This window comes from Myxocyprinus asiaticus, chromosome 39 (assembly GCF_019703515.2).
Source record: "Myxocyprinus asiaticus isolate MX2 ecotype Aquarium Trade chromosome 39, UBuf_Myxa_2, whole genome shotgun sequence".
NCBI lineage: Eukaryota > Metazoa > Chordata > Actinopteri > Cypriniformes > Catostomidae > Myxocyprinus > Myxocyprinus asiaticus.
This window is the reverse complement of record NC_059382.1, coordinates 12801436-12829078: the sequence shown is the minus strand read 5'-3', so window position 1 is coordinate 12829078 and position 27643 is coordinate 12801436. Positions and strand designations below refer to the sequence as shown.

The 27643-nt window shown below is 36.7% G+C and overlaps 1 protein-coding gene across 14 annotated transcripts in view; it reads right to left on the bottom strand.

Annotated features, from left to right (window-relative positions):
* Nucleotides 1–22078: 22078 nt before the first annotated feature.
* LOC127430227 (RNA-binding protein Musashi homolog 2-like) overlaps nt 22079–27643 on the bottom strand; it is a 405789-nt gene continuing 400224 nt past the window's right edge. For 8 of the 14 annotated variants that reach the window (XM_051679846.1, XM_051679848.1, XM_051679853.1 and 5 more), the window contains one exon: nt 22079–27020. Coding sequence is in view for 9 of the 14 variants with exons in the window: in XM_051679853.1 (XP_051535813.1) it covers nt 26959–27020 (62 nt within the window). In the remaining 5 variants the exon portion in view is untranslated. Of the gene's footprint in view, nt 27024–27643 lie in introns of all 14 variants that reach the window. The other 6 variants (XM_051679847.1, XM_051679845.1, XM_051679850.1 and 3 more) reach the window with 1 other exon arrangement.

The following is a 27643-nucleotide window of genomic DNA, read 5'->3' as shown; positions in this document are numbered from 1 at the left end:
CTCAAGAATAAATAGTAAATAAACATTGGCAAGTTACAATGCTGAAATATGTTTAAAAAAAATCATCTCGTTAATTAGAGTATACTGAACTGTGTCTGTTTTAGATATGTTCTCTTATTATGGGTAATAAATTGAACAACATATTGGACATTAAAAAAATCTCTTAATATCATTTGTTTGACAATGTGAAATTTCCTTAAATACTTTATTAGGGCTGAGAAATACACATTTTAAGGAATATTTCTTGTTCAGTACAAGTTAAGCTCCATCGAAAACATTTATGGCATAATGTTGATTATCACAAAAAAATAAAAAATAAAAAAAAAACAATTCTCATCCCTCCTTTAAAAAAGAAAGAAGCAAAATCGAGGTTACAGTGAGTTACTTACAATGGAATTGAATGAGGACAATTTTTTGAGGATTTTAAGGCAGAAATGTGAAGCTTTTAATTTGATTAAAGCACTTACATAAATCCTCTATTAATACTTGTGTATTATTTGAGCTGTAATGTTGTTTAAGTTGTAGCTTTTATGGTTGTATTACATTGTCATAGAAACTAAGTTGTAAAATTGGATACATCTTTACACAGAAAAATTTGTAAGCGATTTTATCACACTAAAGTTATGTTAACACACATATTGTTCATGTCTTTCAATATTTCCGACCCCAACTTTTTGTTTCAGTAGGAAGTACACCAACATGTGAAGAAAACTGCAATCGTCAAGCCATTTTTTGTCTTTAAAAGGAAGGTCAGAGTTGAACATCAATAATTATGCTGATCATAATCTCTAGACACATTTCAACAAGTATTGGATGGGCTTAAATCAATGCTACCATTGTTAAACCAAATCTACAAGATTTCCCTTTAAACACTTTTCATGCAGAGCTCTCGGTACAGATTGGCTTGGCATGTTTTTACATTTTTCACGTCTCTCTTCTTGCTTTGTTATAATTCTCCTTTAAGTGCTGTTGATGTCAAGCCTTAAATCTCCCAGATTTATTGTCAGATAATTCAGGAAGGCCTTTGTGTTTGGTTGTCGCTGTCAGCAGTCAAAGAGCCAGCCCTCTCTTGACATATCACACGTTCAGCCGCTTCGCCGTCACTGCAGGGAAGGCAAAGGAAGACAGGAAAAGGCCTGTTGTGGGCAGAACGGATAAAGTATGGAAGAGAAATGAATAAAAGAGTTACCGCCTCCTCCTTTCTCTTGCAGCACTGGTGCAGATTTGAGGTTGTCTCTGATAATCTTATCGCGCTATGATGGCTAGCAGACAGGGACAAAAGAGGCCAAGGCACGTTGAAGGTCTGATGGGTTCCTGATTGCAAAGTTGTCCAGTGGAGAGACAGTTGCCATGGAAATGATGAATGACATGTGTCCCAACTGATAGGACGGGCACAGCAGAGTGATGAATAAGGACATTTGTGTGTGAGAAGATGAACAGCTTGAGGGCTTTTTGTTAGCAGTTTTGATACCACACATACAATCATACTCATAAAAAGCAAAATACTCATATCTAAAGTTTTATGGGTTTCAGCAGTTTAAGGTTATTTGACTAAGTATATGGGCATAATATCACACTGTCATGGTTCTAAAAAATTGTCATTTCATGTCAGCTGCCCAAGTAGAGTTATGGAGATAACATGTATGACCGCATAACAATTATGCATAAAAAAGGTCACAAATCAAAAAGTCAAAGGTCAAAAATCTAATCGCTACATTGTCTAAGTAGTTGTAAGAGATAATTATCTTCAATAATCCAACTATTAATTACCAGAGATGACAAAATACAGTGACCTAACATGGCTGGATCTTGTTGCCACATGTTAACAGACAATATACCTCCAGCACTCTGCCATATAACAAATTTTCCTACTTCAGCCCCTCATTTTTGTGCGTACGAGGACAAATAGATGAGGGGGAGGGTGTGAAACGAGTGTGTGTTTGCTAATACAATAGACACAACATGGCCTCCGGTCGCCTCAGCTCTGACTGTGATAAATGAGTCTGGCAAATTGTGCAGCTTCACGGCAAACTCACTCACAGCTGCAACTTGAGAAGGACTTTTCAGGTATTTTTTGAGAGCCCTTTTCCATTCTTTTTCTAACTCTCCTCGTACTTCTCTTAGTGTCTCAAGTGCCAGAATGTTTATCACCAGGTGTGGAACTTGTTCCATTGCAGACATGCTTAGTGAACTGGGAAAGCAAGAAAAACACTCTCTTTTGCACACTGTCCATAAACAAATTTTTGGCTTGAGAGAATTGTTTTCTTCATTAGGGAAGCTAAAGTGTGGTGTTCATCTCATTCTGATTGCGATTTGGATGTGCTTGAGGGGCCCAGTTAATGCTTAATGGGAGCATTTGCCTGATGAGGAAGTTATTCTGTAAACCCTGCTATAAGGGACAAATTCCATATCATCTATTGTGCTTCGATGGTATATTACAGCCAAGAAAATCAGTGCAATGTATTGTTATAAGAGCAAACGAATTCCATGCACACTTGTTCCTTTTAACGGAGAACTTATTTTTCAGTAACAGCTCTTTTAAGGAGTTTTTATGCGAACCCAGCCATTCATTGGGCGAGACAGGGAGTGGGAGGAATGATTTAAAGCTGAGAATATCGGAAGATTGCTTCCTTCCAAGCTTATAAAACCACAATTCCTTAATGTACATGTTATTTATGAATTGGCCCAGAAAACCAGCTGAAAAGAAAAGCTGGTCTTCCTGGTCTACCAGCCTAGCCAATCTGGTGTTTAACTGGTCTTCTAGCATGGTCAAGCTGGTGTCAGTCTGCAGGTCATTCAGCCTGACAAGCTGAAAAGTCCATAAACCCCCTCTAACACCATCAAAACATAACAGCTGGTTTGCTAGTCTTAGCTGGTTTAATATGGTCTTTTTTGGTCTCCTTGTGTATCCAATCTGGTGTTTAGCTGGTCACACAGCATAGTCAAGCTGTAAGTTTAGCTGGATTAGCTGCTCGGTCAGCAGGTCTCCCAGCCTGAAAATGTGTCTAAAACCTTTTTAAAACCATCAAACATTACAGCTGGTTTGCTAGTCTTTGCTGGTTTAAGATGGTCTTCCAGCCTGACCAAGCTGGTGTTTAGCTGGTCTCCCAGCCTGACTAGCTGAAAAGTGCCTAAAACCTTTAAAACTTAACAGCTTGTTTGCTGGTATTAGCTGGTTTAAGTTGTTTTTTTTTGGTCTCCCAATCTGGCCAAACTGGTGTTTAACTTGTTTAGCTTGTCTAGCTGGTTTGCTATCCTGGCCAAGCTGGTATTTTGCTGGTCTAACAGCATGGTGAAGCTATGTGTTTAGCTAGTTTAACCGGTTGGCCTGCAGGTCTCCCAGACTGACCAACTCAAAAGTGCCTAACACCCCTATAAAACCATCAAAATATAACAGCTGGTTTGTTGGCCTAAGCTGGTTTAAGATTGTCTCCTGGTCTCCTAGCCTTGCCAAGCTGGCGTTTAGCTGGTCTGCGTGGGTGGCCAAGCTGATGTATAGCTGGTTGGCCAGCAGGTCTCCCAGCCTGACCAGCTGAAAAGTGCCTAAAACCTCTACAAATCATCAAAACATAAGAGCTGGTTTGCTGGTCTTAGCCGGTTTAATATGGTCTACTGGTCTTCCAGCCTGGCCAAGCTGGTGTTTGGCTGGTATCCTAGGCTGACTAGCAGAAAAGTGCTCAAACCCCCTCTAAAACCATCAAAACATAACAGCTGGTTTGCTGATGTTAACCGGTATAAGATACTAGTCTTCCAGCCTGGCCAAGCTGTATTTAGCTGATCCCAGCTTGACCAGATGAAAATGCCCAAAATCCCTTTAAAACCATCAAAACAGACCAGCCTAACCAGCTTGACCAGGCTGGCAGAGCAGCTAACCACCTGAGGCTGGCTTTTAACAGGTAAGGGTCAGTATCCAGTTCATAACATGTACTGTTGCGGTTTTACTGTTATCTTCATTGAAATTCCTCTCCCTAGACCTCCATGCAGGATCCAAAACTGGCCCATCACATCCAGTCATAACTCATAGCGGCTCTGGCACCTGCACACACAGACAGACTGCAGAAGTAGGCTCATTGAGTATCTTAAGGGTTGATCAATATTTAATGCAGCCTTTAACAAGATCAGATTTAGCAAAGATATTCTGCTCTCCCTCTTGCACGAACATGGCTGCTCTGGCCTTGGGGTGGAGTAGGGGAGGAGATGTGCCAAGTGCCCTTTGGGTTTTATTAATACGAGCGCTTGACCTGTGTCTGCCTGACACACTACGCTGAGCTGGGAATAAATTTTTCCTTTTTAAGTCCGGCTCACACTTGAATTGCAGGGGAGCAAAAGAGTATTTGTTCAAAAGAAGAACATGTTTGACTACACTAAATCTTAATGGTAATTTCTGCACCTGTGACATTTTCTTAACCATAATGAGTCTGGCCATAATGGAGCCATCAAATCATCCACAGCTTGCATCTTAATATTTTTTATCCCACTATGCTCTTTTTAAAGTGAGCTGTAAAACAGCTAAATCATCTGGAATTGTAACACCATTGGAACAAATTGGAAATGTTCAAATCCAGTTACTTTATTTTGTTATCAAATTAAAGGGACAGTTCAACCAAAAATGAAAATTATCTCATGATTTACTCACCCTCTTGGCATTCCAGATGTGTATGACTTTCTTTTTTGTGCAGAACACAAATGAAGGGTTGTAGAAAAATATTTCAGCTCTGTAGGTCCTCACAATGCAAGTGAATGGGTGGCAATATTTTGAAACTCAAAAATCAACATAAAGGGAGCATAAGAGTAATCCATAAGTTCAGACACGATATGATAGGTGTGGGTGAGAAACAGATCAATATTTAATTCATTTTCTATCATACATTCATCTCCCTGCCCAGTAAAGGGCAATATAAATGAAGGATGTGAATCAGCAAAAACTTTTTTTATTAAAATGTGTATTTTTATGTCACCTTTATGTTAATGGAAAACTAAAATTTGCTGTTTAAATTAATTAAATATTATAAATATTATACATTTTCTTTTAGATTTTCATGGATATCTTTTGCACAGAAAAGCATTTAGAATGTAAATCATTCATGTATTTCCCAATGATTCAACTTATCTCTTGACATGACACAGAAATACATTAAAGTACACTATTTTGCTGGTCAAAGACAAGAATCTTCTCCAAAATCCATTAAATATATGAACAGCTCATGGTACAAACTGTTAAGATAAGCCCCCTGACCTTTGATATACAGTGTAACCCCTGGAGAAAAAAAACCTGGCGTTGTCAGTTCCACAAACCCAGTGCTTCACATTCATATTCTATTCATAAAGGTAATGCAGGCTGTCTGGAGCTTGATGCTCACCTGTGGCCTCTTCTTCAGAGCAATAAGCCAAAGGTGGGGGTACAGAGGGGGGTACCGCTGAAAGGTTGGGAAGGCTGGGTGATCAAATTTGAAAGTGCGGATGTCTCTTCCATAAACGAATCACCTGCCTCGTCGATCAGACCTTTACACAAATAATACATCCATCAGCTTGTCATTTCCCCTGCCCTCTTTACTGTTATCTCCTTCCGAGGCGGTCAATATCCTCAGGGCCCTGATCAGATCATGGTGGTTCCATATTTAATAAAGCCTTCTCAGCAGCCGAGCCTTTGCTTCATCCCAGCCCCACATTCATTTCTATTATAATTACCTGAGTCTCTTCCCAACCCCCTCTTTGCAACCTGCCCAAGCCCTTGACCAGAATCCAATCTGTACCATCGCCCACAGTAAATCTGGCCGATATAAATAATAATGTGCGTGCAAATGAAATGCGAAAGATTACATTTGGCCACATGAAGGGGGGTGGGAGACCTTAAGGGATGATGGCTCGGCGGTGTACCCAGGATCGAAGAAATATCTGAAGGTTAATTTGTTTTGATGCCTCCGGCAAAATCTTTGGGGCCCATCTCATCGCAGAGTGACATCTGTGTCGTGGTTAAAGGGACGAGGGGAACTAGCAGGTAAGTTTGTTGACAGCGGCGCATGTTTATGGTTGCACATGGGGGATCACATGTGAATGGCAGAAGAACTATGTGGGACTAGATCAGACAAGAAAATGTGGAAAACATTATTGATGGTTTAATAGATGTGTTTTCTCAAGCAATAAGCCTGAGTTATGATCTCTAGATTTACTGTTAATTAGCTGGAGTAAATGTGATGCATATGAAGCATTTACAGTGGTGGCCAAAAATATTGGCACCCTTGGAAAATATGAGCAAAGAAGGCTATGAAAAATATGTCTTTATGGTTTATCCTTTTGATCTTTCATTCAATATATTCACAAAATGATATCCTCCAAGTCTAATGGATATCAAACAATTGCAAATACAACAACCTTTTTGTTTTATCAAAAAACAGCTCTTTTTGTCAAATATATGTGAGGCACATTTATTGGCACCTCTAGAAATTCTTATGAGTAAAATATATCTGAAATATATTCCCATTCACATTTTACATTTTTTTAGTACATTTTAGTTGGGTGACAAGGAACATGACATATTTTCAGCCATGACTTCCTGTTTCAGAGGGGTATAAATATGAAGTAACACTCAAGCCAAATTCCCTTAGTCATCTATCACAATGGGTAAGACCAAAGAATAAAGTTATGATGTGCGGCCAAAGGTTGATGAGCTTCACAAAATGGAAAATAGCTATAAGAAAATAGCTAAAACATTGAAAATACCCATTTCCACTGTCAGGGCAATAATTAAGAAGTTCCAATCAACTGGAGATGTTAAGAATCTACCTGGAAGAGGACGCGTGTCTATATTGTCTCCAAGCACGGTGAGGAGGTTGGTTCGAGTGGACAAAAATTCTCCAAGGATCACAGCTGGAGAATTGCAAAAATTAGTTGGGTCTTGGGGTCAGAAAGTCTCTAAAACTACAATCATATGTCACCTACATCACAACAAGTTGTTTTGGAGTGTTTCAAGAAAAAAGCCTCTGCTCTCATCCAACAAAAAACTCAAGCGTCTTCACTTTGCCAGACACTTCTGGAACTTCAAATGGGACCGGGTTCTATGGTCAGATAAAACAAAAGTAGAGCTTTTTGGCAGCAAACACCACTCCAACCTCATTATGCTTTATAGGAGAAGACTCAGAGCTGTTATCTTGGCAAAGGGAGGTTCACAAAGTATTGAATAAAAGGGTGCCAATAATTGTGCCACACATATCTTTGACAAAAATGTTTGTTTTTTGATAAAACTTGTGTTGTGTTTGCAATTGTTTGATGTCCAATCGAGGATATAATTTTTGTTAATATTTTGAATGAAAGATCAAAAGGATAAACAATAAAGCCATATTTTTCACAGACTTCTTTGCTCATATTTACCAATGTATGTATAGTCTTGTTAAAGGCCATATCATTTACTTTTGTTCCAGATCATGTTTTTATATTGCTTTTGTGCACAGTTTTCAGTTTTGGAATTTGATATTCAGAATGTACCAGTTATAAAGTGGGGCTCCAAAAGTCCATATTGAAAATTGTGCATTTAAAATCTAATTTTAAACTGAAAATACAGAAATATTTAAAACAAAGAAACACTGACATATATTAAACTAGAACTATATAAGATTCTGTGCTAGGGCACTCATCAAATAAGCACATTTTTTACTTTGACAGTGTTAACTCCTTTGTGCAAAGGTCAGATTTCCTTGCTTCCACTAAAGTACACAGGATACTTTTTGAAACACTTTATTAATTATTTGTATTTTTTTCTCCCATTTTCTCCCAATTTGGAATGCCTAATTCCCACTACTTAGTAGGTCCTTGTGGTGGTGCAGTTACTCACCTCAGTCTGGGTGGAGGAGGACAAGTCTCAGTTGCTTCTGCTTCTGAGACTGTCAATCTGTGCATCTTATCATGTGGCTTGCTGTGCATGACACCATGGAGACTCACAGCACGTGGAGGCTCATGCTACCCTCCGCGATCCATGCACAACTTACCAAGCGCCCCATTAAGAGCGAGAATCCCTAATCGTGACCACAAGGAGGTTAACCCATGTGACTCTACCCTCCCTAGCAACCGGGCCAATTTGGTTGCTTAGGAGACCTGGCTGGAGTCAGTCAGCACACCCTGGATTCGAACTTGTGACTCCAAGGGTGGTAGTTAATGTCATTACTCGCTGAGCTACCCAGGACCCCCTTTTTGAAACACTTTCAAATCACATGGAGTCCATGCCAAAAGGGACAGACCAAATACAAAAATACAAAAATACAATATATATATATATATATATATATATATATATATATATATATATATATATATATATATATATATATATATATATATGTATAAATATACTACATACTAAATTTGAGAGTATATTCATCTTTCACTCAAAATGTTACAAATTGTTGAATACAACATTATCAGACATCTGATCTGATGACCATTAGGTATGTTGTTAACTGCTGAATTCCACAGCTACCATTGTTGTACCACTGAAATGCCTTACATCTAATGCCCCATATTTGACCCTTATGTCTACAAAATATTTTATATGTAATGTGCTGTTGGACCGCCTAACAGATTGCATTCCCAGTTTCAGACTCTAATAAGTGCTGTCAATATAATGCACTTTGGCTAAAGTGGAGGCTTCCTAAATAAACTGTTTATGTCTATCCAAATGTATTTTCCCTGGCAGGCATGTTTCCTTTCCTATAACAGTTCATTTTAAGAGTGCTATTGTAAGAACACAGCCTCTGGTCTCCTCTCCAAACTCAATTAACTTGTCTGTGTCAGCCCTCCTTGTTTAGACAGAAACACAAGCACACATATATACCCAAACTCTCATTCTGGGCTAAAACAACTTTAATTGCCAACTCTACCTTACTGAATCCATCTCGGGTGGAACATTGATTGACTATATTTTGACTCTCTTTCTGCATAGTGCAAAGCTATTTTGGCTTTCAGCAGTTCCCAGTACAAAGCTACAATCTCAGGTACAAAATGCATTACATTCACCCATTCCTTTGATTGTGAAAGATTGATTCCTCCGTTCTTAATGATGATGTCGGATCCTCTTGCATAGAGACTTTGATAGATGAAAGAGAGCAAGATAGATACACAGCATGTCATATGATTAGCTTTAATGTTTTCCTTTGAGACCAGTTTATAAAGTGGCAAATCTCTAGAGAGAAATAGCTTCATGACAAAGGATGTGGGTTTGTGTCAGCAATTCTAGAAATCTTGCAATCAAATGCCAAACATGATTAATACCCTGAGTGGTAGACGGTAAAGTGGGTAGACAGAAAGAAGAGAGAGAAAGCGGAGAGGGACTATCAGTGCTCAAGATAATTTACTTGAGGGACAACCAAAATCTATTCAGGAAGCATTGCTGGATTAGTAGAAAATGCCTTTAATTAACATTGACACTGTGCAACCTGTTCCATACGAGTGGAATACCAAATATTTAACTCTCTGATCTCATTATAGAAATAAACACATGGTGTTCACATTGACAACGGCTGTTGACTGTGCCAAAAACGTGTCCAATCACGGATCCTATCCTCCACAGAATCTTACTCATGCAAGCGTTCTCTTTCCTATTATAAATGCAACTACAAAGCATCACTAATGGCTTCTGAATTATTTACTCCAGATACATTTTTAGCTCTCCATAAATGGTCGGTAATAGCACTGTTCTGCGTCTTGTGAAGACTCTGCAGATTTTGTCAATTCATTTTCTTTTCCTTGTTTCAACTTGTTTTTCTAAAATTGTTTTGATTGAGTGTTAACTGTCACCCTTCATTATTTCACCAAAATTTGTTTCAGCACAATTAGAATATTCTGATGCATTTTTCATGTTTTGTACCTGAAACACAATCGAATGAATAGACGTTATGCATTCTGATTTGAAAAGCATTTTCCAAAAGCCAAGACAAACTAAATAATTACATTCTAACTTGAGGTATGATACATGAAATTTGACAGCAAGTAATGGTGCACTATGTTGATTCCTGGCTCCACTGATTTAACCTACTGAACACAACCTGCATTTTTCCTAACATCTGACAATTAACTGGAAATCCTCTTAATTGCACAACGACACCAATATGGTTAGCTGTTTTGGTTACAGAATTAATGATGTGATTACCCATGAACACACGTGCATTTGTGTTTGAAAATCATCCCTTTTTATTATCATTCAGTTTTCGTCAGTGAATAAATATGATTGTGCATTTGGCTTGCAACCGAGTTAATAATCACAGAAGATAATCACCCAGGGTCTGAATTATGGGGGGAAGGAAGCTCTTAAAGGAAGTCAAAACAAAGGTTAGAGCAGGCCTAATAAAAGACCACCTTAGGGGCCGTTTACACCGAACTTGTTTGATTTTCAGTTGTTTCCTGTGTAAACATGCACTAGATAGACGTCTTTGACCATTGTGCTGTTATTTTCCCGTTCTATTCATGGCGCTGTATATAACCTTTTAACACAATGGCACGTTCGATGTGAACAACCCCTTAGACTATGCTAAAAATTCCACAGAAGTAACCATAAGAGTAATCTGCTCAAGCACTTTTTCTTAGTATTTGATGGTGCATTAAAGGAATATTTTGGGTTCAATACAAGTTAAGCTCAACTGATGGCATTTGTGGCATAATGTTGATTACCACAAAATATTATTACAAAATATCTGGGTTTCAGTGAGGCACTTACAATGGAAGTGAATGGGGGCCAATTTTTAAGCATTAAAATACACACTTTTTCAAAAGTATTGCCACAAGATGTAAACATTATGTGTGTAAACATGATTTTAGTGTTATAAAACCACTTACTAACCTTTTCTGTGTAATGTTATAGCCAATTTTACAACTTTGTTGCCATGACGATGTAATGTCAAAAAACCCTAAAACGGCTATAAGAATGATGATTTAAACAAATTTACAGCTCGAGTTTTAACAGAATAATTAATTAAGTGCTTTTAAAAATTATAAGCTTCACAGAAAACCCTCCAAAAATTGGCCCCTTTCACTTCCATTGAAAGTGCCTCTCTGTAACCTTGATTTTTGCTTTTTAAAAATAAAAATAAAAATAAAATTAAATTCAAATTAATTATTTGTGGTAGTTAAAATTATGTCACAAATGCTGTCGATTGAGCTTAACTTTTATTGAACCTGGAATGTTTCTTTAAGAACTGCCATTATTCATCACAAATAGGCTATTTTGCTTAAAATGTCTTACTAAAAGGTAGTTTAATAATTCAAACTCACTATTCACCCACAAAACATTCCTGTTTTTCTAAGCAAGAGATGCTCTGTAAATCTGAGGGCATCTAAACTATTTCCTCACTAAGTTACTACAAACTCTCACAAATGCAAAGGTAGCCAGCTGGAAGCTAGCTGTGCATTGTGTAAACCTCACTCCCCTGGCCTCAAGAGGCGCACTAGCAACTGACATTAGAGGCTGTAGCCTTTAGCTTCCTCGTTAGCACACCTGCCTCCCATGCCAGAGACCCTGGTTTGAATCCTGCTCAGAGTGGGTCAAGCAGGACCGGTTACACACACATTATGTGAAATAAGATGTTGCCTAAATGTATGTCAATGGACCAAATTTTGTGTGCAAGTCAGCTACTTCCCTCATCATCACACTTTCTCAGATCAGTCTAAGAAACCCCAAAATAACTCTCTTCTGTATCAAGTACTGTAGATCTAAATATGTTTAACTCCCAAATGAAGTTTGCCAGCACATCAGCATACTACTACTCTGCTGCTAATGAGAGCTGAAGAGAGGGGAAGGGCTTTGTGGGTCTAACATGCCAACTGTGGAATATGCAAACTAACACCAAGTCAGGGGCGCATCAGACTGGCAACAAACAGCAAATTTGCATGCGAGCCTAAGCAGTGCTGCTCTTGGGTTCATGCAACGTCACCCACCATGCCACCGCAGTCCCTGAGTCATTGTAGCTTGTTTACACTTCACACTCACCAAATTATAATGCAAATAACATTCCAGCCATAAACCATGCAAACCGCTTGAAATGTGCACGTGTCTCTACAATGTGTGATGTAAATTGCTATGTCACATTAAAAGTGACACCGGTAATTCTGCACATTGTGAAGTTATTGGGTGCCAGATCTTATGAGCCATTGTGACAGCTATGCAGATGAGTGCATTTTGCCGTACAGAGTCAATTTGACACAGTCGCAGGAGAGAGATTGCTTTTTTTAAGCAAAATGAAACCACACAAATTAAAAAATTACCTTTGAGCAAACTCATCCCTCCCTCCCCCATCTTACCGGAAGCATTACAATTCCCGTTCAGTCGGAATGGCTTAAGAATTAGCCAGACAGAGAATTACTTTAAATTCATACTCATTTATTTCTCATAAAGTGATCTTTAACCACAACAGAATTATTAGAATATGGCCAGCTGAGAAGGTTTATTAAAGGTTCGGAGAGGCTTTCCCACTTTGTATATGCAGGATTTGATTGTCACAAGCTTGGTCATTTATTTTTATTTATTTGGGGAACCGTGTTGAGTTTTAATGATACAGTATATGAAGAGGTACATATAATATTTTGTCTTAAAATAACTCTTTAAGCCTCTGAGCTGCTGGGGATTAAGACCCTAATAGTGCAAAAAAAGTAATTTGTGATTCATTTTTAGATCTCTCCTGATTTAATTTCAATGCATGATCTGATTGTAATTAACAGCAGGGCCTCTAATTGCTGCACAGGTGTACAGTGCTTGATAAATGATCGTATTGCTGCTTCATTGTAAATGTGCAGGCCAAAGTTGTAAGTTGGATAATTTTCACTACAGTTTGTCCACCCACTCTGCACTCCTCACATCCTCAGTCCAAACTGATTTTTTTAGCAGATGACACTTTTTATAAGAGGCTTGTTGATGAAAAACATAATGGCATTCTCATAATTTGCTCCTCTCGGCTGAGCGATCGAAAACAAAATAGTTTTGCAGCTTTTACTGAATGAATATTCTCAATCATTTGAGGTGTCACAAGTATAGCTCGAGGGTCCGGGTGTGATCTCGCATTCATATCAAGTGCAATCAAGGAGGCCACTTGATGAACTATTCCATTAAAGGAAAATTATAATTCTCTTATCCTTTTCTCATCCTTATGATGTCTCAAACTCATAGCAAACAAACAAACATTTTGCTGTATGGAGATACAATGTGTTTATATCCATACAATGCAAGTCACTGGGGTCCAACACTTTTAAGCTCCAAAAAGGACATAAAGGCAGCATCATTACACCAAGCATAGGGAAGAGTAATCAAGCTTTAAAACATGACAGCGCCAAGGAGACTGCAGATGTCAATATTTATAGTGAAAAAAGATTTACATTTTGGTCTGTTCTCACCCAAAACTGACTGTATCACTTCTGAAGTCACAAATTAACCACTTGAGTTGTATGAATTACTTTTATGCTACCTTTATGTCCTTTTTGGAGCTTGAAATTTTTGCAGGGGTGGATCTATAAATTTTTTTATGGGGTGGCAAAGGGGTGGCATGAAGTCTTTGAGGGCTGACAACACTAAAGCAAACACCCATGCATAGTTTTTATGGATTAAGATAACAAGCTTCATTGCAATAAGTACTAGTTCATTTATTTAAGTCACTATCAAATTTCACATGTCCATGAATTTGTTATACAATTGCATTTCCACAGAGAACACCGTAGTAACCATTTTGCTAGTGATTTGCAAACATTAAAAAAATGCATTTTGTTAATGGAATTACATTTCCTCTGATACATACAAGTATTTTTATTTATTTTTTTTGCATATTTTTTTACATTACAATAAAAACAGAAATAACAAAATATCTATCTCCAAGGCACCAAGACGTTGTCTATTAAAGACATCAACAAACTCTGAATGTTCCTTAGCTTGACATATAGAACTGGCAATCTAAAGTCAATGAATAGATCACATGCTCAGTTATCCATGACAACAAAACTGCACGTGAAATGCTAATAAATTAAAGTTCAAGAAATGCAAGTAGCGAAATGTAAGTAGTTCTGTTTCAACTATTAACTAATCCGGTAATTTCAGTCCACTGTATGTCTCATTGTATTTTTCAACATGTTACTTAATATTGCCCCAGTAGAAATGAACATTGCTTTTTTGCTGACATACTGTATGCTCTTATGGCAAGCCGATTCAAGTGACATGCACAATGCCTTTGAATAACCAGTCCTCTCTCTTCACCGTTAAGAGTCAGAGCGCGCAGATGATTGTGCGACAATAAAAAGTGTCAAGAACTATTTAATTTTCCTCCATCTGTCTGAGTGCAAGTAAGCTTGGTGGGTAAGCACGCAATTCTCTCCTTTAACACCACACCTCGCCCGCAATCTGAGCTCATCGCGTGCTGCCGCTTTAAACACACATCATTCAGAAGAGGGCTCCTAAGAGGGCTGATTGGCTCCTAATTAGAGAACTTTGTTAATGACAGGTAGTGTCAGATGCTAATGATGCCCTGATTGGAGTATTGGGGGAGTGGAGATGATTGGGATCTCTCGCAGTTAGAAGTCATATACCCATCAGCAAAGACCAGTGGCAGTTCTAGTGGCTCCCTGGGCAACCCCCCCTTCAGCACCCCCCCACCCCAACAAAATTTTTTAGCATCTTGGCATTTTGCCGCCCCCAGCAAGTTACCGCCCCGGGCGGCTGCACATGTCGCCTAAATCTGCCACTGGCAAAGACAAGGGGTTGAACTGAACAGGTTTCCAATCCTGAAATCTGTCCGGGCTCATTTCAGAATGGGACGGTCTGGTCTCTGTGATCGCAGTTGATGTTAATGCAAGATCACACCCGGACCCTCACGCTAGACTCGTGACACCTCAAATGATTGAGAATATCCATTCTGTAAAAGCTGCAAAACTCTTTTGGTCATCGGTCTCTTAGCCGAGAGGAGCAAATGATGAAAATGCCATTATGTTTTTCATCAGCAAGCCTCATATTAAAAGTGTCATCTGCTAAAAAATTCAGTTTAGACTGAAGATGTGTGAAAGCAGAGTGGGTGGACAAACTCTAGTGAAAATGACACAATTTACAACTTTGGCCTGCGCATTTCCAATGAATAAGCAATATGATCATTTATCAAGTAATGTACACCTGTGTAGCAATTAGAGGCCCTGCTGTTAATTACAATCGGATCATTGAATTTAAATCAGGAGAGATCAAAAAAATTAAACACAAGTGAAATTTGATGAAATTGTGTACCGGTCAGCTGGTCATTGTCACAGAATAAACCCTAACAGGGTCATCAGAATCCTGACACAACGCAGATCTGGTGTATAAGGGTATTATTGAAGCAGAATCACACAAGCAAGAGCTAATATTTCAACATTATCACACAGGAAATCAACATGTTGCTTTCGAAAGTTCATGTACCCAGAAGCCAATCAGTCCAACCAATCCACACCCCATTAGACATTTTTGCATTATTTTGACTGTGGTCACCTTTACTTCTTGCACCACTGATAGTGTGTTGCTCAAGGAACCCTTGAGACATGGGTTCTGGTCCCATGGGAATCAGCGAGTTATCGCGTTTGTGTAAACAATGCTGAGTGTGATTTCGAGGATACATTTTTGCTTAAAAAATTAATTTTTACTCTACTGACAGTTAGGTTCAGGGTTGGGGTTTGGGCAGGGGTGTTACGTATCAAATTAAAAATACTCACGTTACTGTAATTAAGTTATTTAAGTAGTTATTAATTAACTTTTTTAAGTAGTTTAAAAATTGTATACTTTTACTTGAGTACATTTTAAGTGCTGTAACTGTACTTTTACTGTGCTATTTTCCCTCCGTCTGTGTTTGCTACTTCCCTGTCCTGATTTTATATTTAACCATCAACGTCATTGGCTAGGGAGAGTCTTGTGACTCCCGTCAAATCAAATCACATGTAAAAACTTGAACAGCAGCTGTAGATTGGGCACCCAAGTTAATTGCTATGAATAATGGATGTGGAGAATGCCTTAAGCGCAGTTCAACACCTAAACATCTACGACCACACCTGAAAGGGCTTTTCGCAGTGAAAAAGGCCAATTGCTTGACGCAAAGCGGAGGAGTCTTGTATCACCCTAAAGGGGTTTATTGTGCTATAGCAACCGGCTGACTGTACATTATCCCGCTTATTAAATGGCTATTAACCAAATAAATAAATACATGGACATAAAATATTTATTTGCGTTGAAATCATGTAATCTGAGAAGAAAGAAATAGCTGAACAGCTGAAATCAACTTCCGTTTGTTAGTTTTTTTGTGAAAATGACCGCCTGACTCCTCAATACTCAGCCTACTACAAGACTACTTCCCAAATAAATAAATAATGGACATGAAACATTGATTTGCACTGAAACTGTGTAATTATGTGAGAAGAAATAAATAGCTGAACAGTTGAAATCCATCTCTGGTTTGTGTCGGAGTTCTGTTGGTGTTTACTTTGTAAAAATTACCACCTGACTCCTCATTATTAAACCTATTACAAGTCTACTTGCCATATAAATAAATACTGTAAATGAAACATTGATTTGTGTTTTAATAATTTTATTAGCTTACTTGTAGAGATCGTATAGTGATCCGAGAAGCAGGAGAGATGGCTCGCAGAACCCGGATGAGCATTCTGATATGTCTAAATCCCGGGATGTACGGTAATTACAGAGCAATATCTGACTGCTGGATGGTGCCATTGACCAATCAGAATCAAGTATTCCAGAGAGCCATGTAATGTCTATAATGTAGCCTGTAATTTAGCTATCTATCACTGAGATTATTGGCTTGCTGTGAGAGATTAATGCAGTGTTATCAATCGGGTTGGGTGATAAAACAATCTCGATGTTTATAGTAAGACAACCACAGGTTGGTTGATCTAGATAAAATATCTAAGATTAACTTTTTATTACCTGGAGTCTGTTGCTGCACGCTGTTTGACTGACAGGCGGCTTATGTTTGTGCGCTGCGCTTTACATGCACGTGTGTTCTGAGAGCACTAATGTGGGTACGTGCCTAAACAATCAAATACTCTTCATAATTCTGCCAAAGCCCGTTTCAGTAAGGCATCAGTTATGTCGAAAGTGAATGTAATCATTGGGTAAAAAAGTGGATTTGTATCAAAATTTCGAACTTGAAGTGTACTGTACATGTAACCGAATAGACCACTGTCTAGTATGTCATTAAAAGGCTATTAATCAAACAACAATAACAAGAAAATGAGAGAACAACTCACTACATTTGGCTGAATAATTAGAGTAGCTTTAAAAGTAATTAAACAGTGACATTTTTAAAAATAATTGTTAGTTTATTAATAATACCGACCCCTGATGTAGAGAGTGTGTTAACTGTATAATAAATTACCAGGAAAGTAGATAAAATAATTTATAATTATGCTTAGCCTTTATCAAGTTTTGTCTAATGCCTGATAGAAAAGTAGAGCAATACTTCAGGAAGAATAGTCCCATCAGTCACAAATGCACTTCATAAAATTGTTCATCATACATTTGAATGAGAACACAACTGTTTCTGGGCTTAAAAGGTACAAGAACTAAAAGGAGTACAATGTGGCCCCCCATGTGCTATTTAAAGGGATAGTTCACCCAAAAATGAAATTCTCTTATCATTTACTCAGCATCATGCCATCCCAGATGTGTATGACTTTATTTCTTCAGCAGAACACAAATACAATTTTTTAGAAGAATATTTCAGCTCTGTAGGTCCATACAATGCAAGTGAATAGGTGCCAAAATTTTTACGCTCCAAAAAGTGTCTGCATAATAAGCAGGATAATGTACAGTCAGCCGGTTGTTATTGCAAAATATACCCTTCAGGATGATGCAAGAACTGATCACTCTGTCGGGGTTTATTCTGCGATAACGAAGGGCTGACTGAACATTATCCCTTATTTATTAAATGGCTACTTATCAAATAAATAAATGGACAAGAAGTATTGATTTTAGTTAAAAAAAAATGATTATGTAAAAAGAAAGAGACCACAGAGTGATAAGAGAGACATAAAACTAGCATAGCTATGTAGGAAATTGTTTGCTTGAGACAATAATAATTGTTTCAGTTGTGGTTATAAAAAAAAATAAAAAATTGGTAACACTATACATTAATAGTCCCTTTGTTGAGAGTTTATAAAGGGGTTCAATTAATTACTAACACGTAATTTACAAGTACATTATAAATCATTGATATGCAGTTATAACAACATACATAAAAAAAGTGTGACTTCCATACAATACATGCCAAATAGTGAGCCATTTTACATCACGTTATAAATGCTTAAAACTTTTTCAAAAATAATAACATATGAACATTTACGCATTTGGCAGATGGTTTTATCCAAAGCAAACTAAAGTGCATTCAAGGTCTAATTTTTTTTTCTTTATCAGTTTGTGTGTTCCCTGGAAGTCGAACCCATGATCTTGATGTTGCTAGCATGATGCTCTGTCAGTTTAGCTACAGGAACCCCAGAAAATGTTTCTTCCAATGAAGCAGCAATACAATCTTTACATTTAAAGTGGGCACACATAAAACATTTATTAATGAGTTGCCAACATTATAAACCTATGTACGCTACATAAAGTTCTGTATGTTTTAATGGTCATCAGGCTTTATTATATGAATTTGCATAAAGAGCTGTGTTTTTGCTGAGGACTTTAGGTAACTAGGAAAGTTGGGACACCACTAACATTCTTTTGACATCAATGTGACAAGAAAAGTGACAGCACAAGTGAGTCTAGACATTGCAGTAATGCAAACAAAGCAGACTGCAGCAAAATGACATAATCCCTCCTTTTAATCTCACTATAATAATCTATTTTTGCTGCGTCGTAACAAATCACGAATTTGGGCATTTTATGTTTTTGATTAATATAAGTTTGAATAACTGCACTTATTAAGCATTTATAACATAAAATGCTCACTTTTTGGCAAATATTGCATTAAAGTCATTTCATGTTGTATTCATGTTGTAAAATCTGCATATCAATGATTTATAATGCATTTATAAATGTCTTTACAAATGATTTGTAAATTTGTTAATGCATTTGAAATATATGACAACAGAACGCTGTGATATGTCAATCACAATCAAGCATTCTAAAGAGTCATGTAATAAGATCTTGAAGCCACTTTGCTTACTTATAATTTACATTAGTGAGCAAGTATTCATCAAGAACATAAAAGTAGTGGTGATAAAAAAGCTCATGAAAGCCTATGAAATTTCACAGCTTTCTTGCGTAATATATTGTGTATATAAAAGCCTTGTGTGAACCTGATTTAGTAACTCATACAACTCTTCAATGAAGGTTTAGGAGCAAGCGGAGGGAAGCCTGTGATATTTTTCTGCTCGTACAAACACACCGGCAGACCAAAGGGCAGCTTTGTCTTAAATATACATCAGAGAACACAAAACTCTCCAAATGAGTTCTCTGGAGATAGCTCCCGACACCTGCAGTCATTTCTCAAATTATTTAATTGGTTTACTTAAGTCTGCTGATACCTACGCCAGTGCTTTGTTGCTAGGCTTCAGAACACAAAGGTTTCCAGGTACAATTAACCCTATTGTGACATCGCAATGTATAAAGCATTTTTTTGGGGGGTGGGATCAACTTCAGTATATGTTCTTCATCTATCTTCACGATTGGAATTAAAGGGGCAGTTCACTCAAAAATGAAGATACGGTCATCATTTACTCAAACTCACGCTCTTCCAAACCAATATGGCTTTCTTTATTTAATGAAACACATACAAAAAAAGAAGTTAGGCATTAGGTTATTAGGTTATGTTAGTCTCACTGGCCATTCAGTTTCATTGCATCTTTTGTTTTCATTGCAATGAAAGTAAATGGTGACTGAGGCTGTCATTCTGCCTATACCACCTCCTTTTGTGTTCCATAGAAAAAAGAAAGTCATATGGGAATGACATGAGGGTGAGTAAATTATGACAGAATTCTCATATTTGCATTACTACCCGTTTAATTCACAAACACAATCTCTGCGAGTTGCACTCTACACACATATAATGACAACTTTCTTTTGCTGCATAACAAAAAGAGGCAAACGCCTGCTCACAAGTACATATCTGCCACAAAGAGACTCCCTTTCTTACTATGAGGTACACATGCTTTAAGAGGACCTGTTTGACAGAATAGCACATTCCTCCCCCCCTCAGATTGTACACGTTAGAATGCAGTGCAGCAGCTCTCCTGTCTAAGTGGTCTCCTGATAAGAGGAATGCTGAGATTTCTTGCAGTATTTCTCTCCTGGCAAAAAGTGAACACAATGAGTCATGACACTATCCAAGGGCTCCAGTGAAGTATGTGGGTGGACAGCTACAGTGATAGTGACTGTATGAAGAGAGCTTGCTCATCCGGGAGTCAGAGAGAGGGAGAGGAGGCAGGGTGGAAGATGGATTTCCACACATTTATAATAGCTGTCACACCTTACATTCAGCAAGGCAATTTCACATTTGAGAATGGGACAGCGACTCAAATTAAAAATGACATTAATTTCTGCCAGCCTGCACACATTGCATTTTTCTTCCCAGTTGAAACACCTCTTGATTAGGCTTCGAGAAGACACAAATGCACCTTGCAACAATAAGACCGTCTGATTGGATTCTGTGTGCAGTAAAGCTTTGAAACAAATTATGAATCAGTGCCGTTTCTGAATGCATGTTTTTTTCTCCAACATTCCATTTTGTTCTTTTTTTAAACCCTGCTCATTAAAATATATTTAAAATTAAGAAGCACAAGACAAAAACAGTCCAAATCAAGATGCAACTAATTTAATAGTGTTGAAGCGACAACAAAAACAAAGTTAGAGGGATAGTTCACCTTTAAACATAAAAAAAAAAAATAATAATTCTGTCGACATTTACTCACCCTCATGTTGAATCAAACCCATTTAACTTTCTTTCTTCCATGAATCACAAAAGGAGACAGAATATTAGGGATTGAAAGCCTCAGTCACCATTCACTGTTATAATTCGCCCCGTTTTGCGGCCGGCCCACAGGGAAAAGTCTCGGTTTTCCCTATGGCCAATCCGCCCCTGCCTCCAGGGACAAGATGAGCTATTATTTGAACCAAAAACAATAGCATACTGCCTTGCACAATTTGTTCTTTAAAAAAATAGACTACTGTCTTTTATTGTACTTTTTGCAATGGTGTTACACAAATGACTATAAAGGATTTCCCTGTCGCTGGTGTTTATGATCATTTCTATATCTATTCATTTCAAAACATGTAAAAGAGGTGATAATTAAACCTTGCAGGGCTTGTTCAATTCGGGAGTTCTGACAAATCTCAACCAACCCAGTCTCATGAGAAGTCGTAATAATAGTACGAGATGGCTCTTCCAAAATGAAAATAAAAATAAAACGAACCAACAAACAATGTCATTACAATTTTTCTGAAGTTTAACCCCAAACCCAAACTTAACCATCAAGTGTAACCCCTTACCCAAACCCTAAAGATGATTTTAATTGTACAATAACATTTGTGAAGAAGACAAACATGTGTGGTACAGGTTATTGACATATATCTGTCATTTGTATTGCATAAAAAATATGGAATGAGTGGCCAAATTTGTTCACAGATTTCTTTTTAAAAATAAAGTGAATATGAGGCTAGCTTAAAGTTTTGTATCGATTTAAAAACTGTTTGTTGATTGGATCTGTCTGGAAATAAAAGTTGTCCCTCTTCGTACGAACCAAGTCATGATCTCTTACGATTTTTCCATCTCGTGCGATTTGCCACGAGACTATGTTGATGTCAGCACTTATTTAGTGTTTTAGGCTCATAGTGTCTGTTCCAATGAAGTAGTTTTGAAGTAGATCTAAAGAATCAAATACTATTCGTGAAGCCTTAAACAAGGCAGAATAAAATTAGACAAATATGAGAATTCAAACAAACTTACACAAGAGCTTTTGGGCTCTGATTTCAACTTTGTGCATTTTAATCGTTGTGCATGTTCTGGCATACAATCTTTTGCAGGTATATTCATTTCTTTTGAATCACACATCAATTGCTTGAAAAAAGTTGAAAATAAAAACCATGAGTGAAATGGTTCAAAACGGTTTTATTTTATTTTTTTTTATTTTTTTAATATATATATCTTTTCCAGACAAACAACATTGATTTCTGGACCACAGTAGAGGATGGAAACCTTTCACAAACATTTTTTATTATTATTATAATTATTATTTGAAAATACAAATATAAAATTATACTTTCCACATCTGAGATGTGAGAGACCCCCATCCACTCTAGTTTATTTTACAACAGGGCTTGAGCAAGCCATACAAGAAGACCTGAAAGATGCTTTCAGACATCAGTCCTTTCAGTCAGTTCTCGCGGTAAAAAGTCCGTTAACGTTAAAAAATGGGCAAGTGTTAGGAATGGGCAAGGCAATCAGCGAGGCTGAAAAGCCTCAGGAGAACATGGGAGACCAAGTTGCCAAAGGAAGTGTCAGACAAAAGACCATCAACCATGCTGACTGTACCGTCCCCATTGCGCTATATCTCCTTGTAAGCTTTACACAACACATTCAGTTCAAAACAACATTCCGCTGCTAAACTACTAACACGTCTCCCATTAAAAGTGTTCTCTTATACAACAAACAGCAAAGTGAATCCAAATGATTCAACAAAGAGTTTGGACTAGTGTACAGAGCTTTACGCCCCTATTCAGTTTACCTACAATGATTCATGAGCTTTTATGAGGCAGTTTAACAATTTAACAAAGAGATATATACACTATACATATATATCTTGTATATGTATACAAGTATACTGAACATTAGACATTACATTGTGTGTGTGTGTGTGTGTGTGTAGAAAGTTTTGTTGTTTTAATAGTGGAATGATCGTTTTGGCCATTGCCTAGCACTTGCCGCAAAATTCAAGTTTAAATGGATACGGTACACTCCCGAAATCACCCGACACCTTCCAGGTCGTTTTTCTTTTTCTTTTTTTTTTAACCAACAATTAACCAATGATTTAACTAGTCTAGCAAGATGTTTAACATTCATCTGCTGTAAACTGCTGTCCATGAAAAAAAAAAAAAAAGAAAAAAAAATGGTGGCAACAGAGCCATGCTACCTTAAAGTCCAAGCTATGAGATCAAATTATGAGAAAAAAGTTAAGCTAACCTATGCGAATGGAAAAGACTGTTTAAGAGGGTTGCCAGCCTTCATTTTAATTAAGAGCCTATCAAGCTCTTACTTTATCCAGAGCAGAAGGATATGTGTGCTCGTCTGCTCTTAAACATTCGCCTTAAGGCGTTTATTTGTGTATCATCTGACTCTATAGGGAGAGCAACAGTTCTAGTGTTTAACTAGTTTAATGGATGCAGAGTAATTCAACTCTCATATTGCAATTGAACCTTTTCAAGGAAGAGACTTTCAACTAAAGTACAACTAACCACCTAGTTAGCCAGCAACTTTTTTAGCTCACATTAATTGAATAAACTTCATTAGTCATACGGTCATATCTTTCATTAATAGTTGTGCTGTACTGTACCACAGATCTGATAAAAACTCATTCAGTGTATAATAAAATCACACTTCCGAAGGTGGTACATTGGCTCACGTTTGATATCCCTGAGAACTGATGTGATTCAGGAATACAGATTCAGTGTGTTTAGAGTGGGAATGACACTGGATTAACATTAAAGTCAAGCAAATTAGTGTGACATCATAGCTGACAACCCACTGTCTGGAATCATTTCTACTTCAGCTGAATTAAAATGAAAAGCTGGCAATGTAATTAAAGAGTACAACAACAATCAGACTGTATTTATGTTCCAGGTGACAGAAAACTAAATGATGTATTAAACTAGGCAGACACACAAAAAGGAGTATTTAAAATAGTAGCACCATGGGCCACTGCATGAGATTTCTTTCTTTTTTTTTTTTTTTTTTTTTTTTTTTTTTTTTAAGATTACAAGTATCAAAACCTATTACAGTTTTATCCATATCAATAATTATTAGGCTATGTCAAGATTTATTTCTTTGTTAGACCTCACTAAAAAAATATGAATTTGTCATTCATGTAATAAAATCATCATCTCTTCCTAATTATAGCTTGCATCCCTCTTAAAAAAGAATGAAAATAAAACAAGTTTGCATATCTAGCATTAGCATTTAAGGTAGTATGGCACACCCCTTTTAAAACATTCAAGGGTGGGGATCCAATTAATGCCTTGATTACAATTCTGTCGTACAGCAATTTCTTTTCTCCTATAGATTTCATCAGTGAGAGCTTTGGTTTGTTGAAACCATGTGAGACCAGCAAAACAGTGGAACAAAAAGGAGAAAAAAGAAAAACAAAGAAAAATTATTATGAAAACAATGCTCAGCATTTTTTTGTTTTTGTTTATCTTTTGTCTGTAAATGATTATAAAGAGAAAGTTCTATCCTTACTGGTCCTACAATTGCTAATGGATACCTCTACATCTTAACATTAAGTACATAACACCTACAACTATTCACTAAAGAGAGAGTGAGACAGAGATATAGATAGAAAGGGCAAAAAGACTAAAGGGGGGAGATGTGAAAAATACAAACTAAGAAGTGTAAAGACCACTACACTGGCATCAAGACAGCACTCTTTTACAAGGTAAATTCATATGCCTCTTTTTTTTTTTTCTTCTTTTTTACACTACTAAAATACAATGATCAACATAAGATTAGTGAATGAGGTGACAGGGAATGAAGAGATAAACAATTGATAAATACAGTACATAATATCTGTATTATTGTCATTGTTATATTTAGTATAATCAACATCCACAAAAATATTGATAAAAATCCATCCCTATTTAAATTCAAAACATGTTCGGGACCGTTTTCTTTCTTTCTTTTTTTTTTTCTTTTTTCTTTTTTTGTTGTTGTATGTTTGCCTTTTTAAAACAGCTCAGACAGTTAGCACAAAAGTTCTCCTTGCTTTTTAAATACTTATTACTTTATCAAGTCTCCTTCTCGAGAAAGAATCCAGCATTCTGCCTCACCTGTTAGTTAAGTGAAATGAACAACTAAGGAGAATTAAATAAACAAAAATAAAACATTTTCAGCAAGACTGAATAACAGCATACATCATTCAATTAATATTTGTAAATATCATTCATATTTCTAAATGCCATTAGTGTCTCATCAAATCCAGTCCCCCACATGTACAACAAATGTGTGTAGCAGCCACTGGTTTCAATCAGTTTCAGTGTTTCTGAGGAAATGAACTATTGCTACCAATATAATTATTATCTCTGATATTATCAAACTATCTATATAATAAAATCCCTGGAAGGAGATTATTCAAAAGTACAGTCTTCAAATCAACGCAAGACTCAAGATTCATAAGTGTTTATATATCCTGTGTGGAACAAAACCAAATGGTTTCCACACCGATCCTTCCCATGGTAGAGACTGTATGTTAACATGTGCAAATAGAAAATGATAAATTCTCTCTCACAGTGCAATGAATTTCAAAACAATGCTTTAATATCTTTTTTTTTTCTAATATTTGTCTTAGCCTAAAATAAATTAATTTCTAATCTTCTTTAAAGTAATTCTCACAGGACTGAGGTAAATGGTATGAAATATTTGTTTTCCTAATTGTAGCAATTTCAAAAATTTGAAATATAGCCTTTGTTATTCCGAATCCGGGCATTCTGTGTAAAAATCTTGACAGATGGACACTTCTATGGAAAAAAAGCCCACATTATTCAAAAGAAATACTAAAACACAAACTGAAACATTAATAACATGAAATGTCTCGACACTGTTTTCAAATCAGTCTTGTCGAAACCGACGAAAAATAAAAGTGTGCTTTGGATTTTGTCATGATTTTATTACAATGCTGATTTCTGTATACCTTGTAAAGTATTTGTAAGCTGTGCACATCTTAACGTACTATCTAAATCCATATGCTGGTATGACACCTGCACGGTTGTAAAGCAAACAGTATTTACAAAGCGACCTAACAGTGTTTGATTGTGGTTTTTCATCCGTACTGGGGTAAATCACGGCTTTTGTGCTACAGATGGACCTCAGTTACTGCATTGAGCCTCGATAGACATATTTCAGCCTGCGCACAACACGACCTCTATGACACCATCACAAAAATATGGTTCTCTCTCAGAAACAGTTTGATGCAGTGAACAGAATATTTACAGTTTCAGAATCCTTTTCTTTTTAAATCTCATTTCACAAAGTATTAAAAAGAAAGCTTTTTTCTTTTTTTATCAACAACAAAAATGACATTTATAAAAAAGGACTGTGAAAATATTGTAGTCCTCTTATTGCCCAAAATAGGTAATCATGGTTAACAAGACATCACAATAAACATATAACAGAGCTACTGTTTTTTTTTTTTTTTTGTTTTGTTTTTTTTTAGTTATCCACTCGTTGTGGTTTTAGGCTTGAATTAAATGTCACCTTTTCAAACTGAGTCATTTCAATAAATTTTCTTGCTTGAGTAAAATAAAACCTGAAATGTGATAGACAAGGGCTGTGAAATGAGAATGCTGTTGCATTAATATTACTACTTCAAAAAAAATAAAAGAAACAAAAAGACATTAGTATATGTTTACATATTCGCTCTCATCACAGTCGTCAGATTCAATAACAATGAAGAACATCGTTATAACTCAAATAAATGTCGATGGTTGATTCAACGTGTGCACAATAAAAAGATCACAAAGAAACACTTCTAACGGGAGAAAGAAACAATAAAGGAAAAAATTATATTAAAACCCTACTTCAAGTTGAGGGGCTACACTAGGATAAAATATTCATAAGCCAGGTTGTCAGTATTGTACAGCAGATTGTTTAGTTGTTGTTGTTTTTTCATTATGAGATGATTCTGATGATTTGTTTGATCTTCATGTGGCGCCACCTCCGCTTTAGATTCCCGTTCTGCACTGTAGTGCTTGAAGTTGAATAGCCTTTACCTGTACACAGAACCAATTAGAAACTCCGGCCAGTCTTCCCCGGGCCTCCTGATAAACTCTGCTGAAACAAACAGAGAAGTTTCCGTAAAACAGAGTGGGTATGTAAAAATGTGCTGCATCTGAGCTTTATTGTTGCCATAATTTCTTAGATGTACATCAGTGTATTTGTCTCCTTAAACTCTGTAATGTACACCCCCAGCCAAAAGTTTTGGCACACTTGAATTTGTGTTACATGCTCTTAAAAAAACGGTTAAATGGTTAAAAATAGTTTTGTAGACAAATATAAATTGTGTCTACAAACTGTATGAATTTCTTTACCAAAGGTATTTATTTATTTATTTAATCTATTCATTTATTTGTAGATCAACTATAAATGCCCAGAGTTTAAAGAACTGTAATCTAGGAAAAGGATGGCCACATTGAAGAAGCTAAAATATGAGATATTAAAATGTAAATTATAAATATTCCCATTATTTTGAAATTTGGAAAATAATAACGATAAAGAATCCTAGTCCAAAGAAGAGTCCAAACTTTTAACTGGTAGTTAAAATGTTGTACAATTTAAATGGAATTCAAACCTTCTGCTTGAGTTGAAATTTACACGATTTTTTTAATTTTCCAAAACATACATTGTCTTTGGCCATGCAATGTATTTGATAAACTGAGGCTACAGTATTGTAC